The sequence below is a fragment of the Culex quinquefasciatus genome, chromosome 1 (assembly GCF_015732765.1).
Source record: "Culex quinquefasciatus strain JHB chromosome 1, VPISU_Cqui_1.0_pri_paternal, whole genome shotgun sequence".
Classification (NCBI taxonomy): Eukaryota; Metazoa; Arthropoda; class Insecta; order Diptera; family Culicidae; genus Culex; species Culex quinquefasciatus.
Genome location: NC_051861.1, coordinates 33398488 through 33423141, shown reverse-complemented (window position 1 = coordinate 33423141; position 24654 = coordinate 33398488). Strand labels below are relative to the sequence as shown.

The window sequence follows — 24654 nt, the reverse complement described above, 5'->3', positions numbered from 1 at the left end:
CTTAAAGTAGAGGTTCTCCCCTTTCCAAAAACCTATATAAGTTGGTATTTTGGGTTATTTTACGATGTGCTCTGGGCCCTTGAATTCCATGTAACGCTGTTTTTTTTTCCTTTGGCCCCTCCCCCTGGGGGCCCGCCCCCCTAAACCACCATATTAAATATTTTTATATTAAAGTTGATTAATTTTCGAATCCAATGGTATATATGAAGTTGATATTTCATGTAATTTTCACCAAGTTACAGCTTGTTGAAAATCCATGTAACGCTAAAACGGGGCTTAGTAACTTGACTGTTAAGGATCTTTACCCACGATTAAGCGGTATACGCACTTCGGAAGGAACCGGTCAAGAAAAAAAAAATCAAATGGGCAGCAGCGGCAGCGCAAGTAAGTCAGAGAGGGTGAAGAAAAGCCCCAAGAAATCGCTCCCTCTCCTTTGTTCCACTGTTCGTAAAGCTGTTGCTTGACCCCTTTCCTTCCGATCTGCATACTAGCCTTTAGCACGATGAGCACGATCTGGCGCGATTTGCCGCGATGAGCAAAAAAGAACCGCGATGAAGGGGCAATAAGCAAATAAGGTGAAATTTGATGCGATTTTAATCAAATCGCGAGGTGTCATGTTAAACTAATTAAAAAAGTTTTAAAACTTGTGAGAAATCCCTATCTGTTCCCACCCTTTTCGCGCCTATCAACCTTGGGGAAAACCTGCGAGAGGGAGAGAGAGAAAGTTTTCAGAGCTGCCAACCCTTGCGAGCCAAAACCGTCGAGCTGAGCATAAATGGCGAACGCTGTTGTCGCGGAACGGCGAGAGAAATTGACAAGTTTTCAAGTCTCGGCATAGAATTCGCTTTTATCGCGTACGATTTTGCAAAGTTTTCAACCGCAGTTTGGTGGCGCGCAATCGAGGTTAAAAACCGGAAGTGAGTTTCGTGGTTTGGGGTCGGGAATCGGCGGATGTTTTTTCGTCTTTGGTGTCCGCGGCCAAAGAACCAAAATTCCGGAATCGTAGCAGCCCTTGGCAGAGAGTAGCAGCCAGAGTTCGGAGAGAGAGAGAGAGAGAGAGAGAGAGAGCGAGCAAGTGGAGAAGAGTCGTCCCAGGTCCGTGTCACCCGGAGGAATTGTGGCCAACGGAGTAGAAAATAGTGTCGGAGGTGCGAATTAAGGTTGGTTTTCGAAAACGTCGAGTTTGTTTTCGCTGTCCAAATGGGAAGATTTCGATTTTATTTGTTTTCTTTTGTTCGAAACTGCGAAAAAGATTCTGGTCCGACATCGGAGTAGAGAGACAGACAGTCTGAGAGCAAAAAAGAAGAGTTTGCCGCATGTGTGTGAGTGTGTGTGTGCGTGCGAGTGCGTGCGTGTGTGTGTTCAACTTTTGTATGCGAGAGAGTTCAGCGCCTGCTTTGGTGGAACAAGAGAGAGAGAGAAAAACATTAAATTTATCGGAGATAATATTTGATCCGGGCAGAAAAAGTTAATAGAAATCATTAAAAAAAATTGGTAAAAAATGTTATGTGTCACGATTAAAAACCATTTCTGATTACTTTTTTTTTTATTTTAATGCAAAATCGTTAGGCGTCATTCACGATGCATTCTAGGTACTTGAAGTTCTCATCCGTGTAAGGAAGTGCTTATTCGGTGGCTAATTTCATGCATTCTTTGTACTTGACGTCGTTGTTATGGAAGCACTAAATTTGGTTGCGAAATTATCTGCATTTTGAAAACATGTCAGGTCATGTATTACTCAGGACATCCCAACAAATAGTAGTCTACCGTACTCACTGAAGCTTTTCGGGTATGATTCGGGGTCAAAAACCGTTGCTTGTTACAGCGGTCGATCTACCGGTCTTAACTCCAGTTGAACCATAAACGTATACATCTCGCACATGGGAAGCGACACCGAAGCGAGTACAGCGAGTACAGGAAGTGTCCAAAACACGTCAACAGGGGTAAAAAAGGAGAATCTTGACGGACCAGCGCGAGGTGATCGAAACGTGGAAGCGGCCCTTTGACAAACAGAAACTTCCGAGACGGGTGATTTTCATCTCATTCCCAGGAATCGGAAGCGGAAGAAATCCTCTGATGTCACCGGAGCTTCCTTTGGAGAAGTGAAATTGGATCAGATTCCGACACATTGCAGGCACACTTGAAGAAGCTTAAAGTGGAATTCTACACCCACGGCCGAAGAAGCGAACGATTTCACCGGGTCGTTGTTCGTGGTTTACCTGATCAACTGAAACCGGACGAGGTCAAGTACCTGCTGAAGAGGGATCTGAAGCTGGACGCGCTGGAGGTGCATGTCATCAAGCGGAAGGAAAAGTCCACCGTGGACGAAACTCTGTATACTGTGGTCTTCCCCAAGGGATACACCAATCTGAAGAAGCTCTCTGCAATGAATGTTGTGGCAAGCACTATCATCCGGTGGGAGGCCTACCGGAACAAGCGGCCCAACGTGACCCAGTGCAGGAACTGCTTGCAGCTGGGTCATGGAACCAGGAACTGTCACCTCAAGGGAGGTGCAACAATTGGGGTCCCCACAAGACGGACGAGTGCAAAGTCCAAGCAGAGTCGAAGCGGTGTGCCAACTGCTCTGGAGCCCACGAAGAACGCCGTTGATCATCGATAATCAACGCCGTTTATATCAACGAATCCGTTGACGATTAAGTGCATCTCCAGCGCGGGTAGCAAACATCGAAGCAAATCAAATTTTCACCCGACGTCAATCCCACCGCGGTACCTGTCGCGGTAGCAAATTTACTATCAGCTCTTCGAGATTTCACTTTGCTACCCGTTATTCTGCTGGTTTGCTACCGTGGCAAATGGAATGATGCACGGAAAATTGAATCATGCACGGAAAAAATATGTTTTCAAATTGTTTTTTTTTTCTATGTAAAAAAATTTAAAAAAAAAATAAAAAAATTTACAAAAAATGCAAAAAATTCTAAAAATTAAAAATCATTTAAAAATAGAAACATGAAAAAAAATTAAAAAAAATAAAAAAAAATAAAAAATTAAAAAAATTTAAAACACTTAAAAAATTTAAAAAATTTCAAAAAATTAAAAAAAATCAAAAAATTAAAAAAAAATTAAGAAAATAAAAAAAATCTAAAAAAAATTAAAAAAAATGAAAAACATAAAAAAAAATATTTTTTTTAAATTCAGAAAAATTTAAAAAAAATTAAGAAAAATTAAAAAAAAATAAATTTTAAAAAATTTAAAAAGCTTTAAGAACTTTAAAAAAATAAAAAAATTAAGAAAGTTTTAAAAAATTAAAAAAATTAAGAAAATTTAAAAAAAAAAACAAAAAAAAAAATTAAAAGATTTAAAAAATATATATTTTTTAAAAGAAATTCAAAAAATTTAAAAAAGATTTTTTTTAAGAATTAGGCCGTTGCAAATATTGTTCAAAATTTATGTCGACTTTTTTTTGCTCCATGATGGCCGACTGGTAAGCGTCCCAGACCATCAATCCAAAGGGTGTGAGTTTGAATTCCACCTGATTTTAAAGGTTTTTGTTCATATTCAAAGTTCAATTCCTGATTCCAAATTTCAAGGGCTTATACAAACCCAACGCAACAAAGAGCACCTCGATCCGACACTTAGTATTGAACTGATGCGCGTTCGAACAAAATCGTCAAATTATATATATATATATATATATATATATATATATATATATATATATATATATATATATATATATATATATATATATATATATATATATATATATATATATATATATATATATATATATATATATATATATATATATATATATATATATATATATATATATATATATATATATATATATATATATATATATATATATATATATATATATATATATATATATATATATATATATATATATATATATATATATATATATATATTTCGACGATTTTGTTCGAAGGCGCATCAGTTCAATACTAAGTGTCGGATCGAGGTGCTCTTTGCGTTAATTTTGGAATTGAACGAATATGAACAAACCTAAAAATCAGGTGGAATTCAAACTTTGATGGTCTGGGACGCTTCGGCCATCATGGAGCAAAAAAAGTCGACATAAAGAACAATATTTGCAACGGCCTAATGAATCTTTTTAAATTTTTGAATTTCTTTAAAAAATATATATTTTAAATCTTTAATTTTTTTTAAATTTTCTTAATTTTTAAAAAACTTTCTTAATTTATTTTAAAGTTCTTAAAGCTTTTTAAAATTTATTTTTTTTTTTTCTTAATTTTTTAAATTTTTCTGAATTTAAAAATATTTTTATGTTTTTCATTTTTTAATTTTTAGATTTTTTTTTTTCTTAATTTTTAATTTTTGATTTTTTTAATTTTTAAATTTTTAAGTGTTTTAAATTTTTAATTTTTATTTTTATTTTTTTAATTTTTTCATGTTTCTATTTTTAAATGATTTTATTTTTAGAATTTTTGCATTTTTGTAAATTTTTTTTTAAATGAAAAAAACAATTTGAAAACATATTTTTCCGTGCATGATTCAATTTTCCGTGCATCATTCCATTTGCCACGGTAGCAAACCAGCAGAATAACAGCAAAGTGAAATCTCGAAGAGCTGATAGTAAATTTGCTACCGCGACAGGTACCGCGGTGGATTGACGTCGGGTGAAAATTTGATTTGCTTCGATGTTTGCTACCCGCGCTGGAGATGCACTTAATCGTCAACGATTCGTTGATATAAACGGCGTTGATTATCGATGATCAACGGCGTTCTTCGTGGCTCCAGAGCAGTTGGCACACCGCTTCGACTCTGCTTCTTGGACTTTGCACTCGTCCGTCTTGTGGGGACGAATTGTTGCACCTCCCTGAGGTGACAGTTCCTGGTTCCATGACCCAGCTGCAAGCAGTTCCGCACTGGGTCACGTTGAGCCGCTTGGTCCTGGTCACTGCTTGCCACAACATGCAGAGAGCTTCTTCAGATTGGTGTATCCCGGGAAGACCACCAGAGTTTCGTCCACGGTGGACTTTTCCTTCCGCTTGATGACATGCACCTCCAGCGTCCAGCTTCAGATCCCTCTTCAGCAGGTACTTGACCTCGTCCGGTTTCAGTTGATCAGGTAAACCACGAACAACGACCCGGTGAAATCGTTCGCTTCTTCGGCCGTGGGTGTAGAATTCCACTTTAAGCTTCTTCAATGTGTGCCTGTCGGAAGCTCGGTGACATCAGAGTTTCTTCCGCTTCCGATTCCTGGGAATGAGATGAAAATCACCCGTCTCGGAAGTTTCTGTTTGTCGCCCGTTTCGATCACCTCGCGCTGGTCCGTCAAGATTCTCCTTTTTACCCTGTTGACGTCGTGTTTTGACACTTCCTGTACTCGCTGTACTCGCTTCGGTGTCGCTTCCCATGTGCGAGCTGTATACGTTTATGGTTCAACTGGAGTTAAGACCGGTAGATCGACCGCTGTAACAAGCAACGGTTTTGACCCCGAATCATACCCGAAAAGCTTCAGTGAGTACGGTAGACTACTATTTGTTGGGATGTCCTGCGTAATACATGACCTGACATGTTTTCAAAATGCAGATAATTTCGCAACCAAATTTAGTGCTTCCATAACAACGACGTCAAGTACAAAGAATGCATGAAATTAGCCACCGAATAAGCACTTCCTTACACGGATGAGAACTTCAAGTACCTAGAATGCATCGTGAATGACGCCTAACGATTTTGCATTAAAATAAAAAAAGTAATCAGAAATGGTTTTTAATCGTGACACATAACATTTTACCAATTTTTTTAATGATTTCTATTAACTTTTTCTGCCCGGATCAAATATTATCTCCGATAAATTTAATGTTTTTCTCTCTCTTGTTCCACCAAAGCAGGCGCTGATATATATATATATATATATATATATATATATATATATATATATATATATATATATATATATATATATATATATATATATATATATATATATATATATATATATATATATATATATATATATATATATATATATATATATATATATATATATATATATATATATATATATATATATATATATATATATATATATATATATATATATATATATATATATATATATATATATATATATATATATATATATATATATATATATATATATATATATATATATATATATATATATATATATATATATATATATATATATATATATATATATATATATATATATATATATATATATATATAATTTCGACGATTTTGTTCGAACGCGCATCAGTTCAATACTAAGTGTCGGATCGAGGTGCTCTTTGTTGCGTTGGGTTTGTATAAGCCCCTTGAAATTTGGAATCAGGAATTGAACTTTGAATATGAACAAAAAACCTTTAAAAATCAGGTGGAATTCAAACTCACACCCTTTGGATTGATGGTCTGGGACGCTTACCAGTCGGCCATCATGGAGCAAAAAAAAGTCGACATAAATTTTGAACAATATTTGCAACGGCCTAATTCTTAAAAAAAATCTTTTTTAAATTTTTTGAATTTCTTTTAAAAAATATATATTTTTTAAATCTTTTAATTTTTTTTTTTTTTTTAAATTTTCTTAATTTTTTTAATTTTTTAAAACTTTCTTAATTTTTTATTTTTAAAAGTTCTTAAAGCTTTTTAAATTTTTAAAATTTATTTTTTTAATTTTTCTTAATTTTTTTAAATTTTTCTGAATTTAAAAAATATTTTTATGTTTTTCATTTTTTTAATTTTTTTAGATTTTTTTATTTTCTTAATTTTTTTAATTTTTGATTTTTTTAATTTTTGAAATTTTTTAAATTTTTAAGTGTTTTAAATTTTTTAATTTTTATTTTTTTATTTTTTTAATTTTTTTCATGTTTCTATTTTTAAATGATTTTTAATTTTTAGAATTTTTGCATTTTTGTAAATTTTTTATTTTTTTTTTAAATTTTTTTACATAGAAAAAAAAAACAATTTGAAAACATATTTTTTCCGTGCATGATTCAATTTTCCGTGCATCATTCCATTTGCCACGGTAGCAAACCAGCAGAATAACGGGTAGCAAAGTGAAATCTCGAAGAGCTGATAGTAAATTTGCTACCGCGACAGGTACCGCGGTGGGATTGACGTCGGGTGAAAATTTGATTTGCTTCGATGTTTGCTACCCGCGCTGGAGATGCACTTAATCGTCAACGGATTCGTTGATATAAACGGCGTTGATTATCGATGATCAACGGCGTTCTTCGTGGGCTCCAGAGCAGTTGGCACACCGCTTCGACTCTGCTTCTTGGACTTTGCACTCGTCCGTCTTGTGGGGACCCCAATTGTTGCACCTCCCCTTGAGGTGACAGTTCCTGGTTCCATGACCCAGCTGCAAGCAGTTCCTGCACTGGGTCACGTTGGGCCGCTTGTTCCGGTAGGCCTCCCACCGGATGATAGTGCTTGCCACAACATTCATTGCAGAGAGCTTCTTCAGATTGGTGTATCCCTTGGGGAAGACCACAGTATACAGAGTTTCGTCCACGGTGGACTTTTCCTTCCGCTTGATGACATGCACCTCCAGCGCGTCCAGCTTCAGATCCCTCTTCAGCAGGTACTTGACCTCGTCCGGTTTCAGTTGATCAGGTAAACCACGAACAACGACCCGGTGAAATCGTTCGCTTCTTCGGCCGTGGGTGTAGAATTCCACTTTAAGCTTCTTCAAGTGTGCCTGCAATGTGTCGGAATCTGATCCAATTTCACTTCTCCAAAGGAAGCTCCGGTGACATCAGAGGATTTCTTCCGCTTCCGATTCCTGGGAATGAGATGAAAATCACCCGTCTCGGAAGTTTCTGTTTGTCAAAGGGCCGCTTCCACGTTTCGATCACCTCGCGCTGGTCCGTCAAGATTCTCCCTTTTTTTTACCCCTGTTGACGTCGTGTTTTGGACACTTCCTGTACTCGCTGTACTCGCTTCGGTGTCGCTTCCCATGTGCGAGATGTATACGTTTATGGTTCAACTGGAGTTAAGACCGGTAGATCGACCGCTGTAACAAGCAACGGTTTTTGACCCCGAATCATACCCGAAAAGCTTCAGTGAGTACGGTAGACTACTATTTGTTGGGATGTCCTGAGTAATACATGACCTGACATGTTTTCAAAATGCAGATAATTTCGCAACCAAATTTAGTGCTTCCATAACAACGACGTCAAGTACAAAGAATGCATGAAATTAGCCACCGAATAAGCACTTCCCTTACACGGATGAGAACTTCAAGTACCTAGAATGCATCGTGAATGACGCCTAACGATTTTGCATTAAAATAAAAAAAAAAGTAATCAGAAATGGTTTTTAATCGTGACACATAACATTTTTTACCAATTTTTTTTAATGATTTCTATTAACTTTTTCTGCCCGGATCAAATATTATCTCCGATAAATTTAATGTTTTTCTCTCTCTCTCTTGTTCCACCAATATATATATATATATAGATAAAAAATTAAAAAACATTAAAAAAATAAAAAAAATCTCTAAAAAAATAATTTTTGAATTTTTAATTTTTGAATTTTTGAATCATACATCATATCATACATAGAGCAGACATACAAAAATCTCTGAAACACGCATTCAAAACTTTGCCCCCGGCTTCCCGGTACTTGTCGGGTATCAGAAAATGAGTACCCGACAGGTACCGACACATATTTTTTTTTCTACAGATGAACTTGAGATCAAATTTGATACCTGCTTTGCTACGCGCGGTGGGAAACTCGGGGGCAAACTCGAGAGCAAATTTGGTGGGAATCAAATGGAAACAAGCCCACCGCTGGGGGCAAATATGGGTTTTTATCATTTTTTGCTCTCGTTTACCTTCAAAGCAATAATTATGTGTTGATTCATGCCTAGAAATGCTAAAAGTTTATTAAACTTTTTAATCCTATTGAAAATTTCAAAGAATTTCATTTTTCAAAAATGTCGAAAGTTAAACCATTTGATTCCCTGTTAGTTTGCTCTCGAGTTTGCCCCCGAGTCTCCCACCGCGCGTAGCAAAGCAGGTATCAAATTTGATCTCAAGTTCATCTGTAGAAGAAAAATATGTGTCGGTACCTGTCGGGTACTCATTTTCTGATACCCGACAAGTACCGGCAAGCCGGGGGCAAAGTTTTGAATGCGTGTTTCAGAGATTTTTGTATGTCTGCTCTATGTATGATATGATTTTTGAAATTTTTAAAATTTTTAAAATTTTTGAAATTTTTAAAATTTTTGAAAATTTTGAAATTTTTGAAATTTCTTAAATTTTTAAAATTGTTTAGATTTTTAAAATTTTTTAAATTTAAAAAAAAAATTAAATTTTTAAAATTTTTTAATTTTTTTAAATTTTTGAAATTTTAAAATTTTTTGAAATTGTTTAAATTTTTTTAATTTTTTAAATTTTTAAATTTTTTTAATTTTTTAAATTTTTTAAATTTTTTAAGTTTTTAAATTAAATTTTTTAAATGTTTTAAATTTTTTAAATGTTAAAAATTTTTAAAATTTTTAAATTTTTAAATTTTTTATTTTTTTTAATTTTCTTATTTTTTTTTTTAAATTTTTTTAACCTTTTTTAATTTTTTAAATTTTTTGAATTTTTTGATGGGGTTGACGTCGGGTGCAAATTAGCTTTGCTTCGATGTTTGCACCCAGCGCTGGAGATGCACTAAGATTTCGTTTAAATCAACGATCAACGACATCGATGACGTTGATTCATCGGATGATGATTCGGAGGCGCATTATAATCGTGCCTTCAAAGTGCACCATGTACGAAACGTTGAAAAGAACGATCGTACAACTTGCCCACACATAACATCTTCATCGATTTGAAGGCGACATGAGAACGGATTCTCGGACAAGCTGACGCGGCTGATCGAGGCTACCTTGAATGGTGTGAAGTGTCATGTGCGAGTCTTAGGGAAGGAAGCGGCTCTTGGCACGAGTGGTCCGGTTGTGAACAGGTTCTTGGGTCATACCTTCCACCTATATGAGATATCTTTGATAATTTTGACGATTTTGACTTGAGCCCGTTTCAAATCGTACCACCCGAATAATAAATACATTACCCACGGTTCGATGATGGATACGTCGTCAACCCCCCAAAAGTGTTTGCAAGAGGAGTAGACTTTTGGGAGCTCTGTGTGTGTGTGTTTGTGTTCGTGTGTGTGTGTGCGAGCAGATGGAAAACTTTCCCCCCGCAGCTGTGCCGCGAGAGAAAGAAAATCTGCGTGCCCGCGCCACCACCACCACCGGTTTGTAACACACAACATGTCTGTGGGGGTTGTTGTGTTTCTCTTTCTCTCTCTCTCTGTGTGTGTGTATGTGTGAATGTCAGTGTTGCCGGCTTGGGGTCAATTGGTATTAATTTGCAAATTGGGTACTAAAGCCCTATGCCAATTTTTATGTACAACGGTAAAAAACACGATTAAAAACCATTTCTGATCACTTTTTTTCATTTTAATGCAAAATTTTTTTTTGACAAGACAACATTTTTTCGATGGATTAACTATGGTCCCCTTGGAACGACCTGTCAAGTAGGAGCTTTTCTGTTAAGAAGGACCGCGAGGTTAATTTTTCAAAATTGATTTAAAAATCCATTTTAAGCTCTTTATGGTCGTACAAAGGGTTATTGTACTCAGAAAAATAAGCTTTATCGCTGTGAACAATAATATCAGCAATCTAAGCTTCATTTTAGGACCCAATTGTATTGAAACATTTATGTTTCATGTGATTTGTATCTATCTAGTTTCTGTGGAGAAGGTAATAAATACTGCGTCAAACATAGGGATCGCAGTAAGCCATGGTCGCGTCCGGTTTGTTTGATTTTTCACTCCGCGTTTTTCGTCTTCTGAAGATTTCCGTCAAATTCTTATCGGCTAGTTCTAGACGAACTTGTGAGTGGCAGTGGACAAGGTGGAGATGGTGGAGGTATCCGGGATTCGCGTTGCGTTGCTGCATGTCCGGGAAGACGTCGCTGACCTGAGATAGAGCCTCAATCGCGCAGATGACGAGGAAATCTTGGCTGATTTGATGCGGCCGGATTGGTGACTCCTAAGAACTTAGGAGCTGCAGGTTGGGACACAATCTGGATGTGTCTTTCGAAGATTTTAAGATTTGCTGATTCTTGGTGAGAGCTTTCCATTATTATTTGCTAAATGATTATATTCCCTTATATTATTATACTATAAATTCAAAAACCCTCCTACCCTTTCCTCACTTTCCCATTCCTTAATCCCATTTTGCCCAATTCCACTTCCCCCTAAAAATATAATTATCTGCCAAATTTACACTAACACACCACACCTAACTGACCGGAGCGTTTGGTACGGTATGTCCACGCATCCTTCCTCCCCTGTAGATTCTGTGGAATGTGATCCGTTCACAGAATCCTCTCTGCGGTAAACACAACGCAGTAGGGCTGGCCGCTTTAATTTTTGTATTACATTTTCGGGTGATCTCGGATGTATTGCAATTATTAATATTGACAAGAAAAGTGCTTGGGGCGTAATCTAATCACAAGACTTTCCAGCATGCTTTCATCGGACTGGCTGCGTTTGTGTTAGATTAGATTAGATTAGAGAAGGTAATAAATACTGCGTCAAACATAGGTAATGTTCGAGCTAAACCAACCAATCAGATGTTTTAACGACCTAACTGGACTTCCTTTATCTTATTATCTAATCATAATCTAATTAATCAAACTGCCCACACTGTCTTTTGAACGTTTCGACTGTCAAAAAGAGTGAGGTTCTTCGAGGACAATATATAAATTTTAGATGAAAGTGTTCTCCATCCTAAAGCAAAGCAATAATAAACTCATTTAGCCCATTTTTTTTGCTCTCTCCTCCAGATTGACCAACGAACCCTTCCGAGGAAGAACCCCCTACTCGCGAAAGGACATCCTCACCGGCCAGCGGAAAAAGGCAGCTTGCCGTGGTGGTCATCGGAAAATTTGCGACGCGCGCTCTCGCGACTCTGTGTGTCCGTGTACGTGTGTGTACGTGTGTGTGTGTGCGCGCAAAGGAACGCGAAATCCGGCAGAACCTTGCACCAGATAGAGAGAGAAGACCGACCGCTGTGTATCCGTGACTGTCTGTCTGTTGTTGCCTGCCTGCCTTTTTTTCGGCACTTTTTGCCCATGGATTGAATGAAAAGACAGCGCCACCGCGTTTCTGGCCGTCCTTCCTGCCTGCCTGTACGAATTGCAGCCGCAGCAGCCTAGAAAAAGAGGGGAGCGCAACATTTTCGGCCAGCGAAACAAGTTTTCATTCATCCTTCGAGAACGCGGTCGTTTTTGGACGACGACGTCGCGGTGCTGCGTTTTTTCGGCAATTCAGCGAGGAGCCTCCTCGTCGGCACAGCATCCACCAGTGAGAGAGAGAGTTGGAGAGCCATATCCGACACTGATCTGCGCCGGGACGAGATCCAAGCAAGGAGTGAAGAAATAAGGGAGGAGGAAATTTCTCCTTGTTTGCTCTGCGGCAGCAAGTTACAACGTACTCTCCTGTCCCCTAGTGCTGTCCGTGGTGGTGGAAAAGTAGGAAAAGAAAAACGCGGTGCCCTAAGGATTTCCGTGGGGGATTCCGAAAAATAAAAGTGAAGAAACGAGTGAACGGCAGCACAGCCGAGTGAAAAAAAAAACAGTGAATTTTGGCATCTGTCACGGGCAGTTCTCTTCACAAGTAAAGAAAAAAAAAGCAGACACAAACAGACAAGATGACGGACGAAGCGTACCCCAAGACACTGTACGTGGGCAACCTGGACCAGTCGGTGACGGAGGACCTGCTGTGCGCGCTGTTTGGCCAGATGGGAGCGGTCAAGAGCTGTAAGATTATTCGCGAGGCCAGCAGCGACCCGTACGCGTTCATCGAGTACGCGAGCCACCAGTCGGCCCAGACGGCGCTGGCCGCCATGAACAAGCGGCTCTTCCTCAAGAAGGAAATCAAAGTGAACTGGGCGACCAGCCCGGGCAATCAGCCCAAAACGGACACCAGCCAGCACCACCACATCTTTGTGGGCGATCTCAGCCCGGAAATAGAAACGGAAACGCTGCGCGAGGCATTCGCCCCGTTCGGGGAGATCTCCAACTGTCGGATCGTGCGCGATCCGCAGACGCTCAAGAGCAAGGGCTACGCGTTCGTGTCGTTCGTGAAGAAGGCCGAGGCGGAGAACGCGATACAGATGATGAACGGGCAGTGGCTGGGGTCGCGCAGCATCCGGACCAACTGGTCCACCCGGAAGCCGCCGGCACCGCGCGAGAACACCAAGGGTGAGTGGTTTAGTGTGGGGGGTGTAATTATCTAGATAATTGAATTTGTAAGGAACAGACTAACTGAGAGCGAGTAAACACTACAGATTAAGGGCTAGTATGCAGCTCCAAAGGAATGGGGTCAAGAATAAGTTTTACGAACAGCAGAACAAAGGAGAGGCAGCAAATTGTTGAGGATTTTCTTCACTCACTCTGGCTTGCATTCGCTGCCCATTTGAAATTTTTCTTGACCGGTTCCTTATTAAAGGCTAGTATGCAGATCGGAAGGAAAGGGGTCAAGAAACAGCTTTACGAACAGCAGAACAAAGGAGAGGGAGCGATTTCTTGGGGCTTTTCTTCACCCTCTCTGACTTGCTTGCTCTGACGCTGCTGCCCATTTCCTTTTTTTCTTGACCGGTTCCTCCCGAAGTGCGTATACCGCTTAAGTGCGTAAACTGCTTTGAGGAGGAATTATTTATTTTCCAATTGCAATTTACTAAAAAAAATAAAAATAAAAATTATTTCTACAATTCCAATCTACGCACGATTGTCCCATGTTCTTAAAGTGGAACCCGCCATGGAACCAGAGATGCTTCCGGGAAAAGTCCCGGCAACCCGGGTTGCCACGTACGGTTTGAGTACGCTTGGGGATTTGGCCAACCATCGCAGTAACAGCACCTTTTGCACTACCCTGGACACCAACTTGACGGACGCCGCACAGTTCGAGTCTTGGGATTGTCCTTGGGTAGTGGCTGTTCACGTCACTCAATTCGAATGACACTTCTGTAACAACTTTTCAATATGGCGAAACCCTCAGATGTAAACAAACTGAGTTTTTGTCAGAATCATATAAAGCGAACAAAACTGATCATCATCATCTCAAAATTCCGAAAATACGTAGTTTTACAAGCAAAAAACAAAAGGGCTAATCAACAACATCAATCAAAACAAACCAAATTGAGTTTCCGCCCTTGTGTTTTCATCCAATCACGAGGGGCGAATGTAGTGTTTTCTGCAAGTTCCGACGTATATTTAGAAACACTAAATTTTTGTTATAATTTAGTTAATTTTAACCTGACAATCCTCAAAATGTATGTTTCTGATGTCTCTGACCACAATTCCACAACAAACACAGATTTACATAACTTTTTATTTTCATTTATTGTAGTATCGGATCTGGTCTGGATTCACAATCTAGATATGAAGGTCCATAATTTACCGGTTCTTGGGACATCCGGGGATTCTGGGTCGAGCAGTTGCAGGACAAAAAGTTAGTGTAGGGAGGTTTAGGAGGAATGCCGTACAAAATCATCGCCTCCGTAACCATCGAAGTTATGCAAAGATTGAGAAGGCAGGATGGTGTCGCGGGGTGTCATGTCTCCCACTTCCGGCGGGGACACCCCAAGGAACGTCACTTATAGACCACATCGTCAAACCAACTTGCTACTTACGGTGTATCCTAGCTCAACGAGTCTTGGCCTGAACCGGACTCTTTATGAAGGCTTTCTAGACCAATTTTTTATCACTGAGGTTGCAAATATCACTGTATTATCATTGACTGTAACGTTTCACAATGATAAAACAGTTGTTTCACCACTTTTTTCTTTAAAAATCCGAAAAGTGAACAAAAACCAAAAGGGCGAATCTGTTGTTTACTTTTGCTTTGTGGCGTAACCTGACGGGCTAAACCAGCCCCCTGGCACCACTGTTAATGCCTAGAACGTTTGGCAGTCACCAAAACCTCGAAGAGCCCACGCATTAGTATGTGTGAAGAGCCCACCATAAACAATAGAGATATCCACGCGCGAGAGTGTGTTAGTTTGGAGTTTAGTTACACGCAGACAGAGGCAAATCGAGTAGAATGATTCGTCTGTCAAAATCAGCTGTGTCCTTTGTTATACCACGAGCACGTGGTAAACAGCTGGTTTTTACAGGCGACTAGTCTACTCGATTTGCCTATGTCTGCGTAAAAATAGTGTAAACAAAATCAGCTGCTTGAAATTCAGCCAATCACAATCGATCAAAACCAAAACAATACTTTAAATACGAATACTAACACAGAATCATGGTGTGCGTGAGAGAAACCGTGGAGATCTCTATTGGATAGAGTTTGAGCATTAGTATGTGTGAAGAGCCCATCAAAAACAAAGCTTTGGATGAAGTAGTATTGGTGTCTTTTGATTGTTTACATAAAAATAGGGAAATGGCGCGCTTAATCGAAAAATAATAATTTTTTGATAACATTATAACAAAATTTGATTCAAGTGGTCACGCGAGTGGTCCTGTGTATCTTGGGCATATTTCCGGACGTTTATCGTGTGTATATGAGGCCGGAAACCAAGGAGCTCTTGAATCGGCCGTCTTGCTGGTGCAGCCGGAGCAGCAGAGTAAAATTTTACCTCTTCCGAAAACCGGAATCGACCGGGAAAATTGGGGACCGAGGATCGACAATTGTTCACCCCCCACTTTGTTTATTTTTCAAAATCTGACAGTAGACACCTTCGTTTTCTTCTTTGTTTTCTTGGTGTTCGTCATCGAATATTTTGGTTTCATAAACATGGCGGCAGTGACAGAGGGCTGGGCTAAACCGTTGTTTTGGTTGAGTGGGTGGCGAATACGGTGGGGCGAAAATGGAGGCACGCTCTTCAAAAAGGCGTTATTTGTTTTTCTCAATTTTTAAAAGCAAAAACACCTTAATTAATTTCAAATTGCTCTCTATGATGAAATTATTGCTATTTTCTATTACGTTTTGAAAAAAATGATGGTTTTCATGCTTTTTTGTGGAAATAGGAATTGATCGGAATTGCGAAATTTTGAATGATGATTTTCCGGAAACGGCAAGATAGTAGGTTTCGCCCTTTTGAAATGTTGTTACTGACTTGTGTCGTCGTCGCGCAGTCCTGTTTTATCGTGATAATTTTCGTCTCTTTTGTGTGGCTGTTTGTGTGCATGGGGTGATTGGTCAGTATAATTGAATTTTGACATCATAAGTGCAGTGCTCCTGGGTACAACCTGCATTCCTGTCACACATGAGGTCTGCACAGCTGATTCCACGTAGATTTTTCCCGCCAGTAATGACAGGAAACGTTGACAAACGGAATATGTGCCAAAATCATAAGTGGTTTTTAACATATGAAGGGAAATCATCGTGAACTGGAACTGCCGGTCGTTAGCCCGGGTAAAGTGGAAACGTTGAGATGATTGTTGTCCTCTGCTCTCATCTCGCAAAAGCCATACAGAGAACCACGTCCCATTCAACCGGCTCCGTGGCTTAATGGTTACGGCTTCTGTCTCCCAAGCAGAAGGTTCAGGGATCAAATCCCGGTCGGTACCTTTGAAATTTGGAATCAGGAATTTGAATATGAATAAAAACTAAAATTAATCAGGTGGAATTCGAACTCACACCTTTGGATTGGTATGGTGGTGGTCTGGGACTCAAAGCAGTCAGCCATCAGAAAGTTTACACTCTAGCAGTGAATGGATCCGTAGTGTTGAAACATGTTATCTCTTCTTCTTATATTATTAAATACACGCTGATCCCTGATTTGCCTGACGGGATTGGAAGTCTAAATATAGATCGAGTTTCCTTCAGATGCTTGCTTCTATGTTTAGGCGGGGCCGAACAATGCCCAGCGACCTCGGAATTGGACCGCAAGGAGCTCTGTCATTCTGAAATGGGTCGTTGGAAGCAGCGCGAGGGCTATCACCACCTAATACCCGGGACTGAGATAAGCTGTATCAGCATTCGGCATGTACACAGTCTGATACAAATTATACTTTCCCATAATTTCGCTACCGGTTAGCGGGTATTGGATTGGACCACACACACACACACATAAGTGCAGTGCTTCTGGGTACGCGCAGTCCTGTTTTTTCGCGCTGTAGTTATAAAACAAGATCGATCTTGAAAATTATTCATATTAATCGGTGAGTTATTGTTTGCTTCAAGCCCTTGTGTTGAAAAGACCTTCCCATAGCTCCGTAGCTCGGAGGGCTCGACGTCGGTTGTTTGTGTGTTAAGCCCTCTCCATAGCATCGTAGCTCGAGAGGCAACGAAAATCATTACCTTATCTAGCTAACAGAAAGAAGATCGGAAGACACTTGATGGTTGAGTTCGTCGCGTCTATTCCGTAACAAATTCATGAACTAAATGATTATATAATTAAAAATCAGACTACGCTATCATTGCAGCATTGCGTTTAACACCTCATTTTATAAATAAATATTATGTGGTTTTATCTTTCCACAGCCGGCTGTCTAAGATTAAACCATTTCAATTAAAAGTTAACAGCCGATAAACGGGAAATGTCGCATCCGACTGCTTGCCTTGAGAATAAAACATAACACCGTTCAACAAACACTATGATTTTGGGTCGCATCATCATCTTCTATGATGAATCCTGACCAAACACCCTATCCTACTAACAAGTTTTCAGGTTCCTGGCGCTCGTGGGGTGTAAGCACAGAGTAAATCAGCTGCCCTAGTAGCAACCAGCGCTAACTAACATTCCCGTCCCTTAAAATCGAGATCTACAAACTGACATGGCGGGCGCCGTTGGTGGCCAATGACTGTTACCTATTCACAACTGATCTTGTTTTGGCAATCATGGTGTTTTATCTTTTCAGCGCATTCATACATGCTGTTGATAAGGGAAATACCACTTGATAGTCGAAGCCTATGATCAGTAGCGCTGAAAGGATATTACGGTTCTGTTCAGCAACGGAGAAGGACAACCATGGGTGGTCTCTCATGCTCATGCTCATGCTAATGAAAGTTGATAGGCATACTATAAATGGTTAGGCGCTTATACTTACGACAAACCCCACGCAATGATAACGGCCGAGTTAAAATGCGTAACCGGAAAAGAAGGTGTGCATGCCTGGCACGAACACTCAAAGCGTGTTCTAGCGTGCTGCTCGTACTGACTCAGAGCAAGGGTGAGATGTAGGTGTAAGGGCAGTGCGTGTTCGTCGGGAACCTAGTGCATAAGATCGGTCAAGGCCCGTTCTTACACTGAAAATTGCGAATTGCGAACTAATGGTCCGATTTACAATGTTAAAATATGAAACATTCGTGAAATTTTCCGATCTTTTCGAAAACAATATTTTACAAAATTTTAAATCAAGACTAACATTTCAAAAGGGCCAAACATTCAACATTATACAAAAATTAAAATAAAGAAAAAAAAACGATCTCGTAGAGAACTGCTCAGTAGGAAGAGTGCTTATTTAAAATTTCTTGTCTGTCCCTTTATCCTGTAGGTATCAAGAGCGGCAAGACGCCCGGCTTCGAGGAGATCTACAACAACACCGGCCCGACCAACACGACCGTGTATTGCGGCGGCTTCCCGCCGAACACCATCTCGGACAACCTGATTAAGACGCACTTTGGCCAGTTCGGGTCGATCCACGACGTGCGGGTGTTCAAGGACAAGGGCTACGCGTTCATCAAGTTCATCTCGAAGGAGGCGGCGGCCCGCGCCATCGAGGGCACCCACAACAGCGAGGTGCAGGGCCACCCGGTCAAGTGCTACTGGGGCAAGGAGAACGGCGGTGAGATGACACACAACGGGATCAATGCGGCCGCCATCGCCGCCTCCGGGATGGTGGGCATCGGCATCAACAGCATAGGCGGCAACCCGATGCAGGCGAGCCAGAATGCGATGCAGAACGCGGTGGCTGCGGCTGCGGCCGCCCAGCAGCATGGTGCCAATCAGCAGCTGTCGGCGCAGGCGGCGGCGGCAGCGGCGGCCAACAGCGCGCAGTACCCGTACTCGGCGGCGTACGGTCACATGGGGTATTGGTATCCGGTAAGTTTTGTTGGGTTTGTTTTGGTGAGTGATTGTGACTTAATGATTTTTTTTGTTGTTGTTACAGGGTGGCTACCCGCAGATGCAGGCACAGTACATGCAACAAGGCTACGCGACCTACCCGTACGCGTACGCCGCTGCCAGTCCACAACAGCAGGCCAGCGGTGGTGAGTTGAACGTTTGGTAGGTGGTTCATTGAAGGTTACTAAGGATTCTGTTCTTCTACAGGGTATCGCATGATGCAGCCAAACATGGCGGCCGCCGGATGGGGCATGCAGACCGTTCCCACGGTGGCTACGAACGGGGCGGCCGCGGCAGCAGCCCTCCAGCAGGCTGCTGCTGCCTCCTCCCAGCAACCGATGATGTACGCCACAATGCCCCAGTTCCAGACGCAATGAGAAATAATGAAAAACTGTCCCAACAACGCCAGCAGCAGCAGCATCGTCAGCAAGGTGGTGGGTGCGTCGCCGGCTCCACCAGCCGCTGCCAACCTCAACCACCATCAATCGGCCACCGCCGCCGCCCATTTCAATCTGATCACGAACCTAGCCGCAAATCCCCTGTCGGTCAACAGCAGTCTCATCCCGGCACCCTCCATAATGACAAACACCAGCAACGCAATTATCCTGGCTGCGGCCGCCGCCGCAGGTCACCACCATCCTCAACACCCGACGGCAGCTCTCCATCACTTTGCAGCGGCACCAGCCCCAACTCCACATCATCACTTGCTGGCCGCCCAACCTCCGACGGTCAACCCGGCCGCCAAGCTATTCCATCATCCTGGTGCTGCTGCTGCTGCTGCAGTGGTACAGCCCGCGGCCATCGTGAACCACCATTCACTGCTTCAACTTCCTCCGACGGTGTCCTCCTCCTCGGTGGCCTCTTCCAGCCTGCCGGTGCGAACCATTACGGCCGTCGTAGGCGCCATGACGACGGTCGCGACGCTCGCATCGACCGCGGCCACGACGGTGCTAACACCTTCCTCCAACGGTAACGGCATCTACGTTCCTCAAAGCAATGGCAGCAGCAGTAGTAGCAGCAATTGTAACAGTACTAGCAGTAACAGTATTGCGGCCGCCGTCGCAGCCATCATCAACAGTAATCTTAACTTTAGAAGCAACAGCAACCACAAAGTTCCAGGCGGCGTGAGTGCCGGAGTGACGATCGAACACAATCACAATCTCAAGCACAAGCTGGCGACGACGACGATGGCGAGCTACGAGAATGGTGGTGGTGGCGAGCAGGACGAGCATCCGGTGCGGAAGCAGCTCAAGCTGGAGAATGGCGATGATCAGGGTGGCGAATCAGGGACAGTTTCAACAACGATGACACCAGCAACGACGACGACGGCGACAAACTTGGGCGGAAGTGAGGTGGAGCAGCAGCCAATTAAGCAGGAAAGATGAAAGGGACAATGCCCGGTTGAATAGTAATACTTTGCGCCCACACTCCAGGGTTCGGTAATTTGTTCCAAAAAGCGCGCGCGAGAGAGACAGAGTTGAGAATGATGATGAAGGAAAAGAGATAGTAATTGTGTGTGATTTTTAACAATTTGAACCATTTGTTAGTCTGCTTGCCTGTTGTTTTTCGCTCGAGTATTTCCACACAGAAAATTGTTGAGGATAGTTTTTCTTTTTCTTTTTTGTTCCGGAGCGCGTGTGTTTTTTCACCGATCCAGAGCCATAATGTTAAGGGCAACACACAGAACAATTATTAGAGCGAGAAGAGACTCAGAAATCGGCGCGGCTCAGTTAAAAAAAAGCACACACACACGGGAAATTGATAGCAATATAGTTCGGGACGATTGAGCGGAGAGCGAACGCGAAGAAATTGTGAATGTTGACGCTTTTGCTGATTTTGTAACAGTTTTTTTAGTTGTTGTTCGGGCAGGAAAACGCACTCGTTTGAGTTGTTTTGTTTTTCATTTCTCGGCAGGGAAGAAACGCATTTAGTAAAGAAGGGAAAAACACATACACGCTAATATATTAGACATTTTTGTACGTTAGGAACAACCGCTGCAAGCAGAAAAGGAGGCAGAGCGTGCGTGCGTGCGCGCGCAATTGTATGTATATTTTTACATGTTTCACAAACGAATCGGTGAAGGAAACCGGAAGTTATTGAATGCGAAAAATATACCATGGAAAGAGCGGTGTTTGGTATCTTTCGACAAACCTCAAGCAAACAAAGAAATGGAGCAACGCAACACGATCTGCAGAACACATATCGGTGAAATCAACGAAACAAAAAAAAAAAACTGTTTGAAAGTTCTGAATCTTTCCGTAAAGTTTGTTCCTTTTGTTTTATATACAAGATTTTTTTCCACTTTCAGCTGCAGCTCAAGGTCAAGGTTTTTCATTAAATGAAATGAATTTTCACAAAAGCCGAGCAAGCCGGACGTGATCATCGATGCTGTAACGTACTTTTGGAAAGTGAACCAGAAGATCGCCGCTTATCAACGTTCAGAACTCTCACCATGATAGCTTCGATGACTTTATGATACAAATTAAAAAAGTGAGAAAATCTTCCTTGATCCTATCGGCGCCGAGGAGAACGTGCATCGCAGCAACCAGTGCCAGTTGTCATGATTTTTCATTTTACACTTAGAAAGCAGATTAAGCGGACGTGAACTCTTTAATCGCAGCAACCTGTTCCAGTTGTCAAGGTTTCTCATTTTACAATTCAAGAGTCGAGGAAGCAGTAGTGATTGTAACATCGATGCTGATGGACCTTGTGCAGATTTAATGGAATGTCATAAAGCTGCGATCTCTTCAAACTAAAGAAGAGCACTTATGGCCTATCTACAATCACTTAGCTTAGAAAATTTCACTTAGATTAGGAATTTGATTCAATGGAAATGAATCTGAGTTTCTACAATGGAAAAGTAATCAAATTAGAAACTGACGTTTGGTTTGGAAAATTTCAAAATCTACGGTAAGTTGACGTTTCCATATCAAAGGTAAACAAACAACTGCATAGCAACGTATATCAGCCCAGCAAGTTTTCTAAGTTGATTGTGGATGACGAACGTAAGTTGCAGACTTTCCTAAGTAACTACTTTACTTAGATGTTCTAAGCTAAGTGATTGTAGATAGGCCATTACTGTGATCATAACTTCGACGAGGATGATTTATCATTTTACACTTAAAGAGCCGATTAACATCAACAGTTTTTGAAAAATGTATGCTGTTCTAAACCACCCAGATTGATGACCCGGTTTGAACGAGGATACAGTGAAACTAGTGCTAGGCTACTGTCCTTCAGTTGATGAGAGCAGTAATCAATATGCATTCACTAGTGAACTCCAGTGAAGGTACTTGAGTCGTACGTCTGTGTTTGGGAAACGCAACCTTCTTCGCCGCGTTCGTCTCCTCGGCATTTTACGCAAAATTTGCTGTGTTCAGCTAAACATCGCGCTCCGATGCGCCAAGAAACCCTTCAATTCCAAACCATCATTCCTCCCCCCCTCTCCAACCAGCACAAACGTTGTGGAGCCGTTGTTCGTTGTTGAAGAAAAGCCAATTCTTTTCTTTTGTTTTTTTGCAGAAATTCTTATTTATTTTTAAAACCCCCTTTTTCTCGGAATCGCGTTCGAACCCGTTTCAGAAGCTGGAGGTGCGCTTTAGTCATTCACACAAATTAAATATTGCCCTCCCCCTATTTATTTGTTGACCTCCTTCCCCGCTCACAATTGCACTAAATTGTTTTGTTTATGCTCACCTGTTGCACACACCGTCTTTCACACACCTCACCTCTAGTGTGACATTTTTTTCCTCTGTAAAGCGCAACAAGTTGGCAGTGAATATTATCTAAACATAGTTTTGTGATGGTTAAGTGAACGCTGAGAAGAAGAAGACAGGTCAGGTCAGATTTTTAGGCGAGTGGGATTACCAGCGCGAAAATGAAGCCAGCCATCTTCCCCCTCTCTCTTTGGTACTACAAAAGGAGAATGAAAGAGGAGTCAAGTGTGTGTGTGAGAGAGCTTGCGTGCGAGTGCTATTGTTTTTAACACGTGTGGATGAGTGTGCGCGTGCGTGCGATGTTAACGTAGCAGAAGTTTAAGTAGGAGGCCCCACATTTAAGATAGTTCTTTTGCCCCTTTCCCGCGAGTGAGAATGTGAGTAACTTAAAAGTAATATTATGATAAAATGAATTAGGCATTAAGACATGAAACAGAGAAAACTAAGTTTACGGTATAATGACTAAGCAAACTGAACCTCTATTTAAGGGAAAAGATTGAACAGAAGAAAAAGCAGCGTAAAAAGTAAAGCGAAAAGAAAGTTTAAAAAACAGCGTCGAAATCAGTTTGAAGAAAATCAACTGTGACAACATCGGAATAATTTCGTTGGTTTTTGTTGCAAACAACTGAACTGAACTACAAACAACTTTATTTAACCATGAGAGAGAGAGAGAGCGAGCAAAAGAAGCGAGCGAGCGAGCGAGAACACTGCAAACATACCATTTATTTGTTGTTTCGTTTCATCGAAGTAATTATGATTCACAGCAATCGATAGAGAAAGAGAGAGAGAGAGAGTTAATTTATACAACTTGAACCTGTGCAGCGATCGAAACGCGCGAATGAGCGGAGAGAAGAAAATGCGTTAGGTTAAGTGCTAGAAGAAAAATTAAGAAAATATTAATCCTAGCGTGTAAGGTAATGATAAAGAAAAAAAAACTAGTTATTGATAATGAAAATTTAATGGTAATTTAAACGTTAATGACACAAAGGAAAGCGAGACGAGCTGGCGAGAATCGATTGATGCAAACGTTATAACGAGCACGATATTGAGAATGCAAGTCGACGACGATGAAAAAGAGCGCGCAATCAGTCAGTGTGGAAGCGTTCTTTTATTTTAAAAAGAATAACGAAAGCACACCCAACAAAGCGAAAACTGTTGGCGCAATTGGAAAGAATTAAAGCAAAAGACAAGAAAATAAACAAACGATAAACAAAAAAAGAAATCCATGTAAACATCTTAAAACAAAACAAAAACAGCTAGGTGTAAGAGAGAAAAAAAGTGCGAAACTAAATGAAGGAAAAATAACATCGACTCTGGTTGAAAAAAAAAAAGCAAAAGGAAACGATCCCGTCAAGCAGCACACTGTTACTGCTGCTCTATTAAACGCACTGTATATGGCAGTGTAGAACAGAGAAGAAACAAAACAAAAACTGTAAGAAAGTGTTGGCGCAAAACGAGAAAAAAAAAACAATTTGAGAAGCGACACTGAAAAGGTTTAAAAATGGGGGAAGAGTACTGTGTGATATAAACAAAACAAAAAAAAAACAAGAAAATCAATTATAGTTATTTTAAAAATCGTAAAAACCAATAAAAATGTGAAAAACTGCAGCGGTTAAGAGTTTGTGTGGGGGTAGAAGTGAAAGAAAGATAGGCCCGTTTCAAGCTTTATTTTTAAGTCGTATCAATGTGCAACATTTCCCAATTAAGGATTTTGGATTTACATTCAGGTGACGCCAACAAACAGCAAGGTTTTTGGTGAGAATCCACTAGAATTTTGTAGGGTCATGCTGTTTGAAATTAGAAGAATAAATTACTGATTCTTGACATCAAAACAGTAAGTCAAGTACACGTTAATCTTTTAAGAACTGACCGGCACCGTCAAAATTC

General features: G+C 40.7%; 1 protein-coding gene across 1 annotated transcript; it reads left to right on the top strand.

Annotated features, from left to right (window-relative positions):
- The first annotated feature begins 742 nt into the window (after window positions 1–742).
- LOC6046587 (nucleolysin TIAR) lies at window positions 743–19456 on the top strand. Its single transcript, XM_038251106.1, has 5 exons — window positions 743–1160; window positions 11823–13241; window positions 18483–19030; window positions 19098–19197; window positions 19259–19456. Exons 2-5 carry the CDS (start codon window positions 12689–12691, stop codon window positions 19426–19428), a joined length of 1371 nt encoding a protein of 456 aa, XP_038107034.1. The 5' UTR covers window positions 743–1160; window positions 11823–12688; the 3' UTR covers window positions 19429–19456.
- The last annotated feature ends 5198 nt before the right edge of the window (window positions 19457–24654 follow it).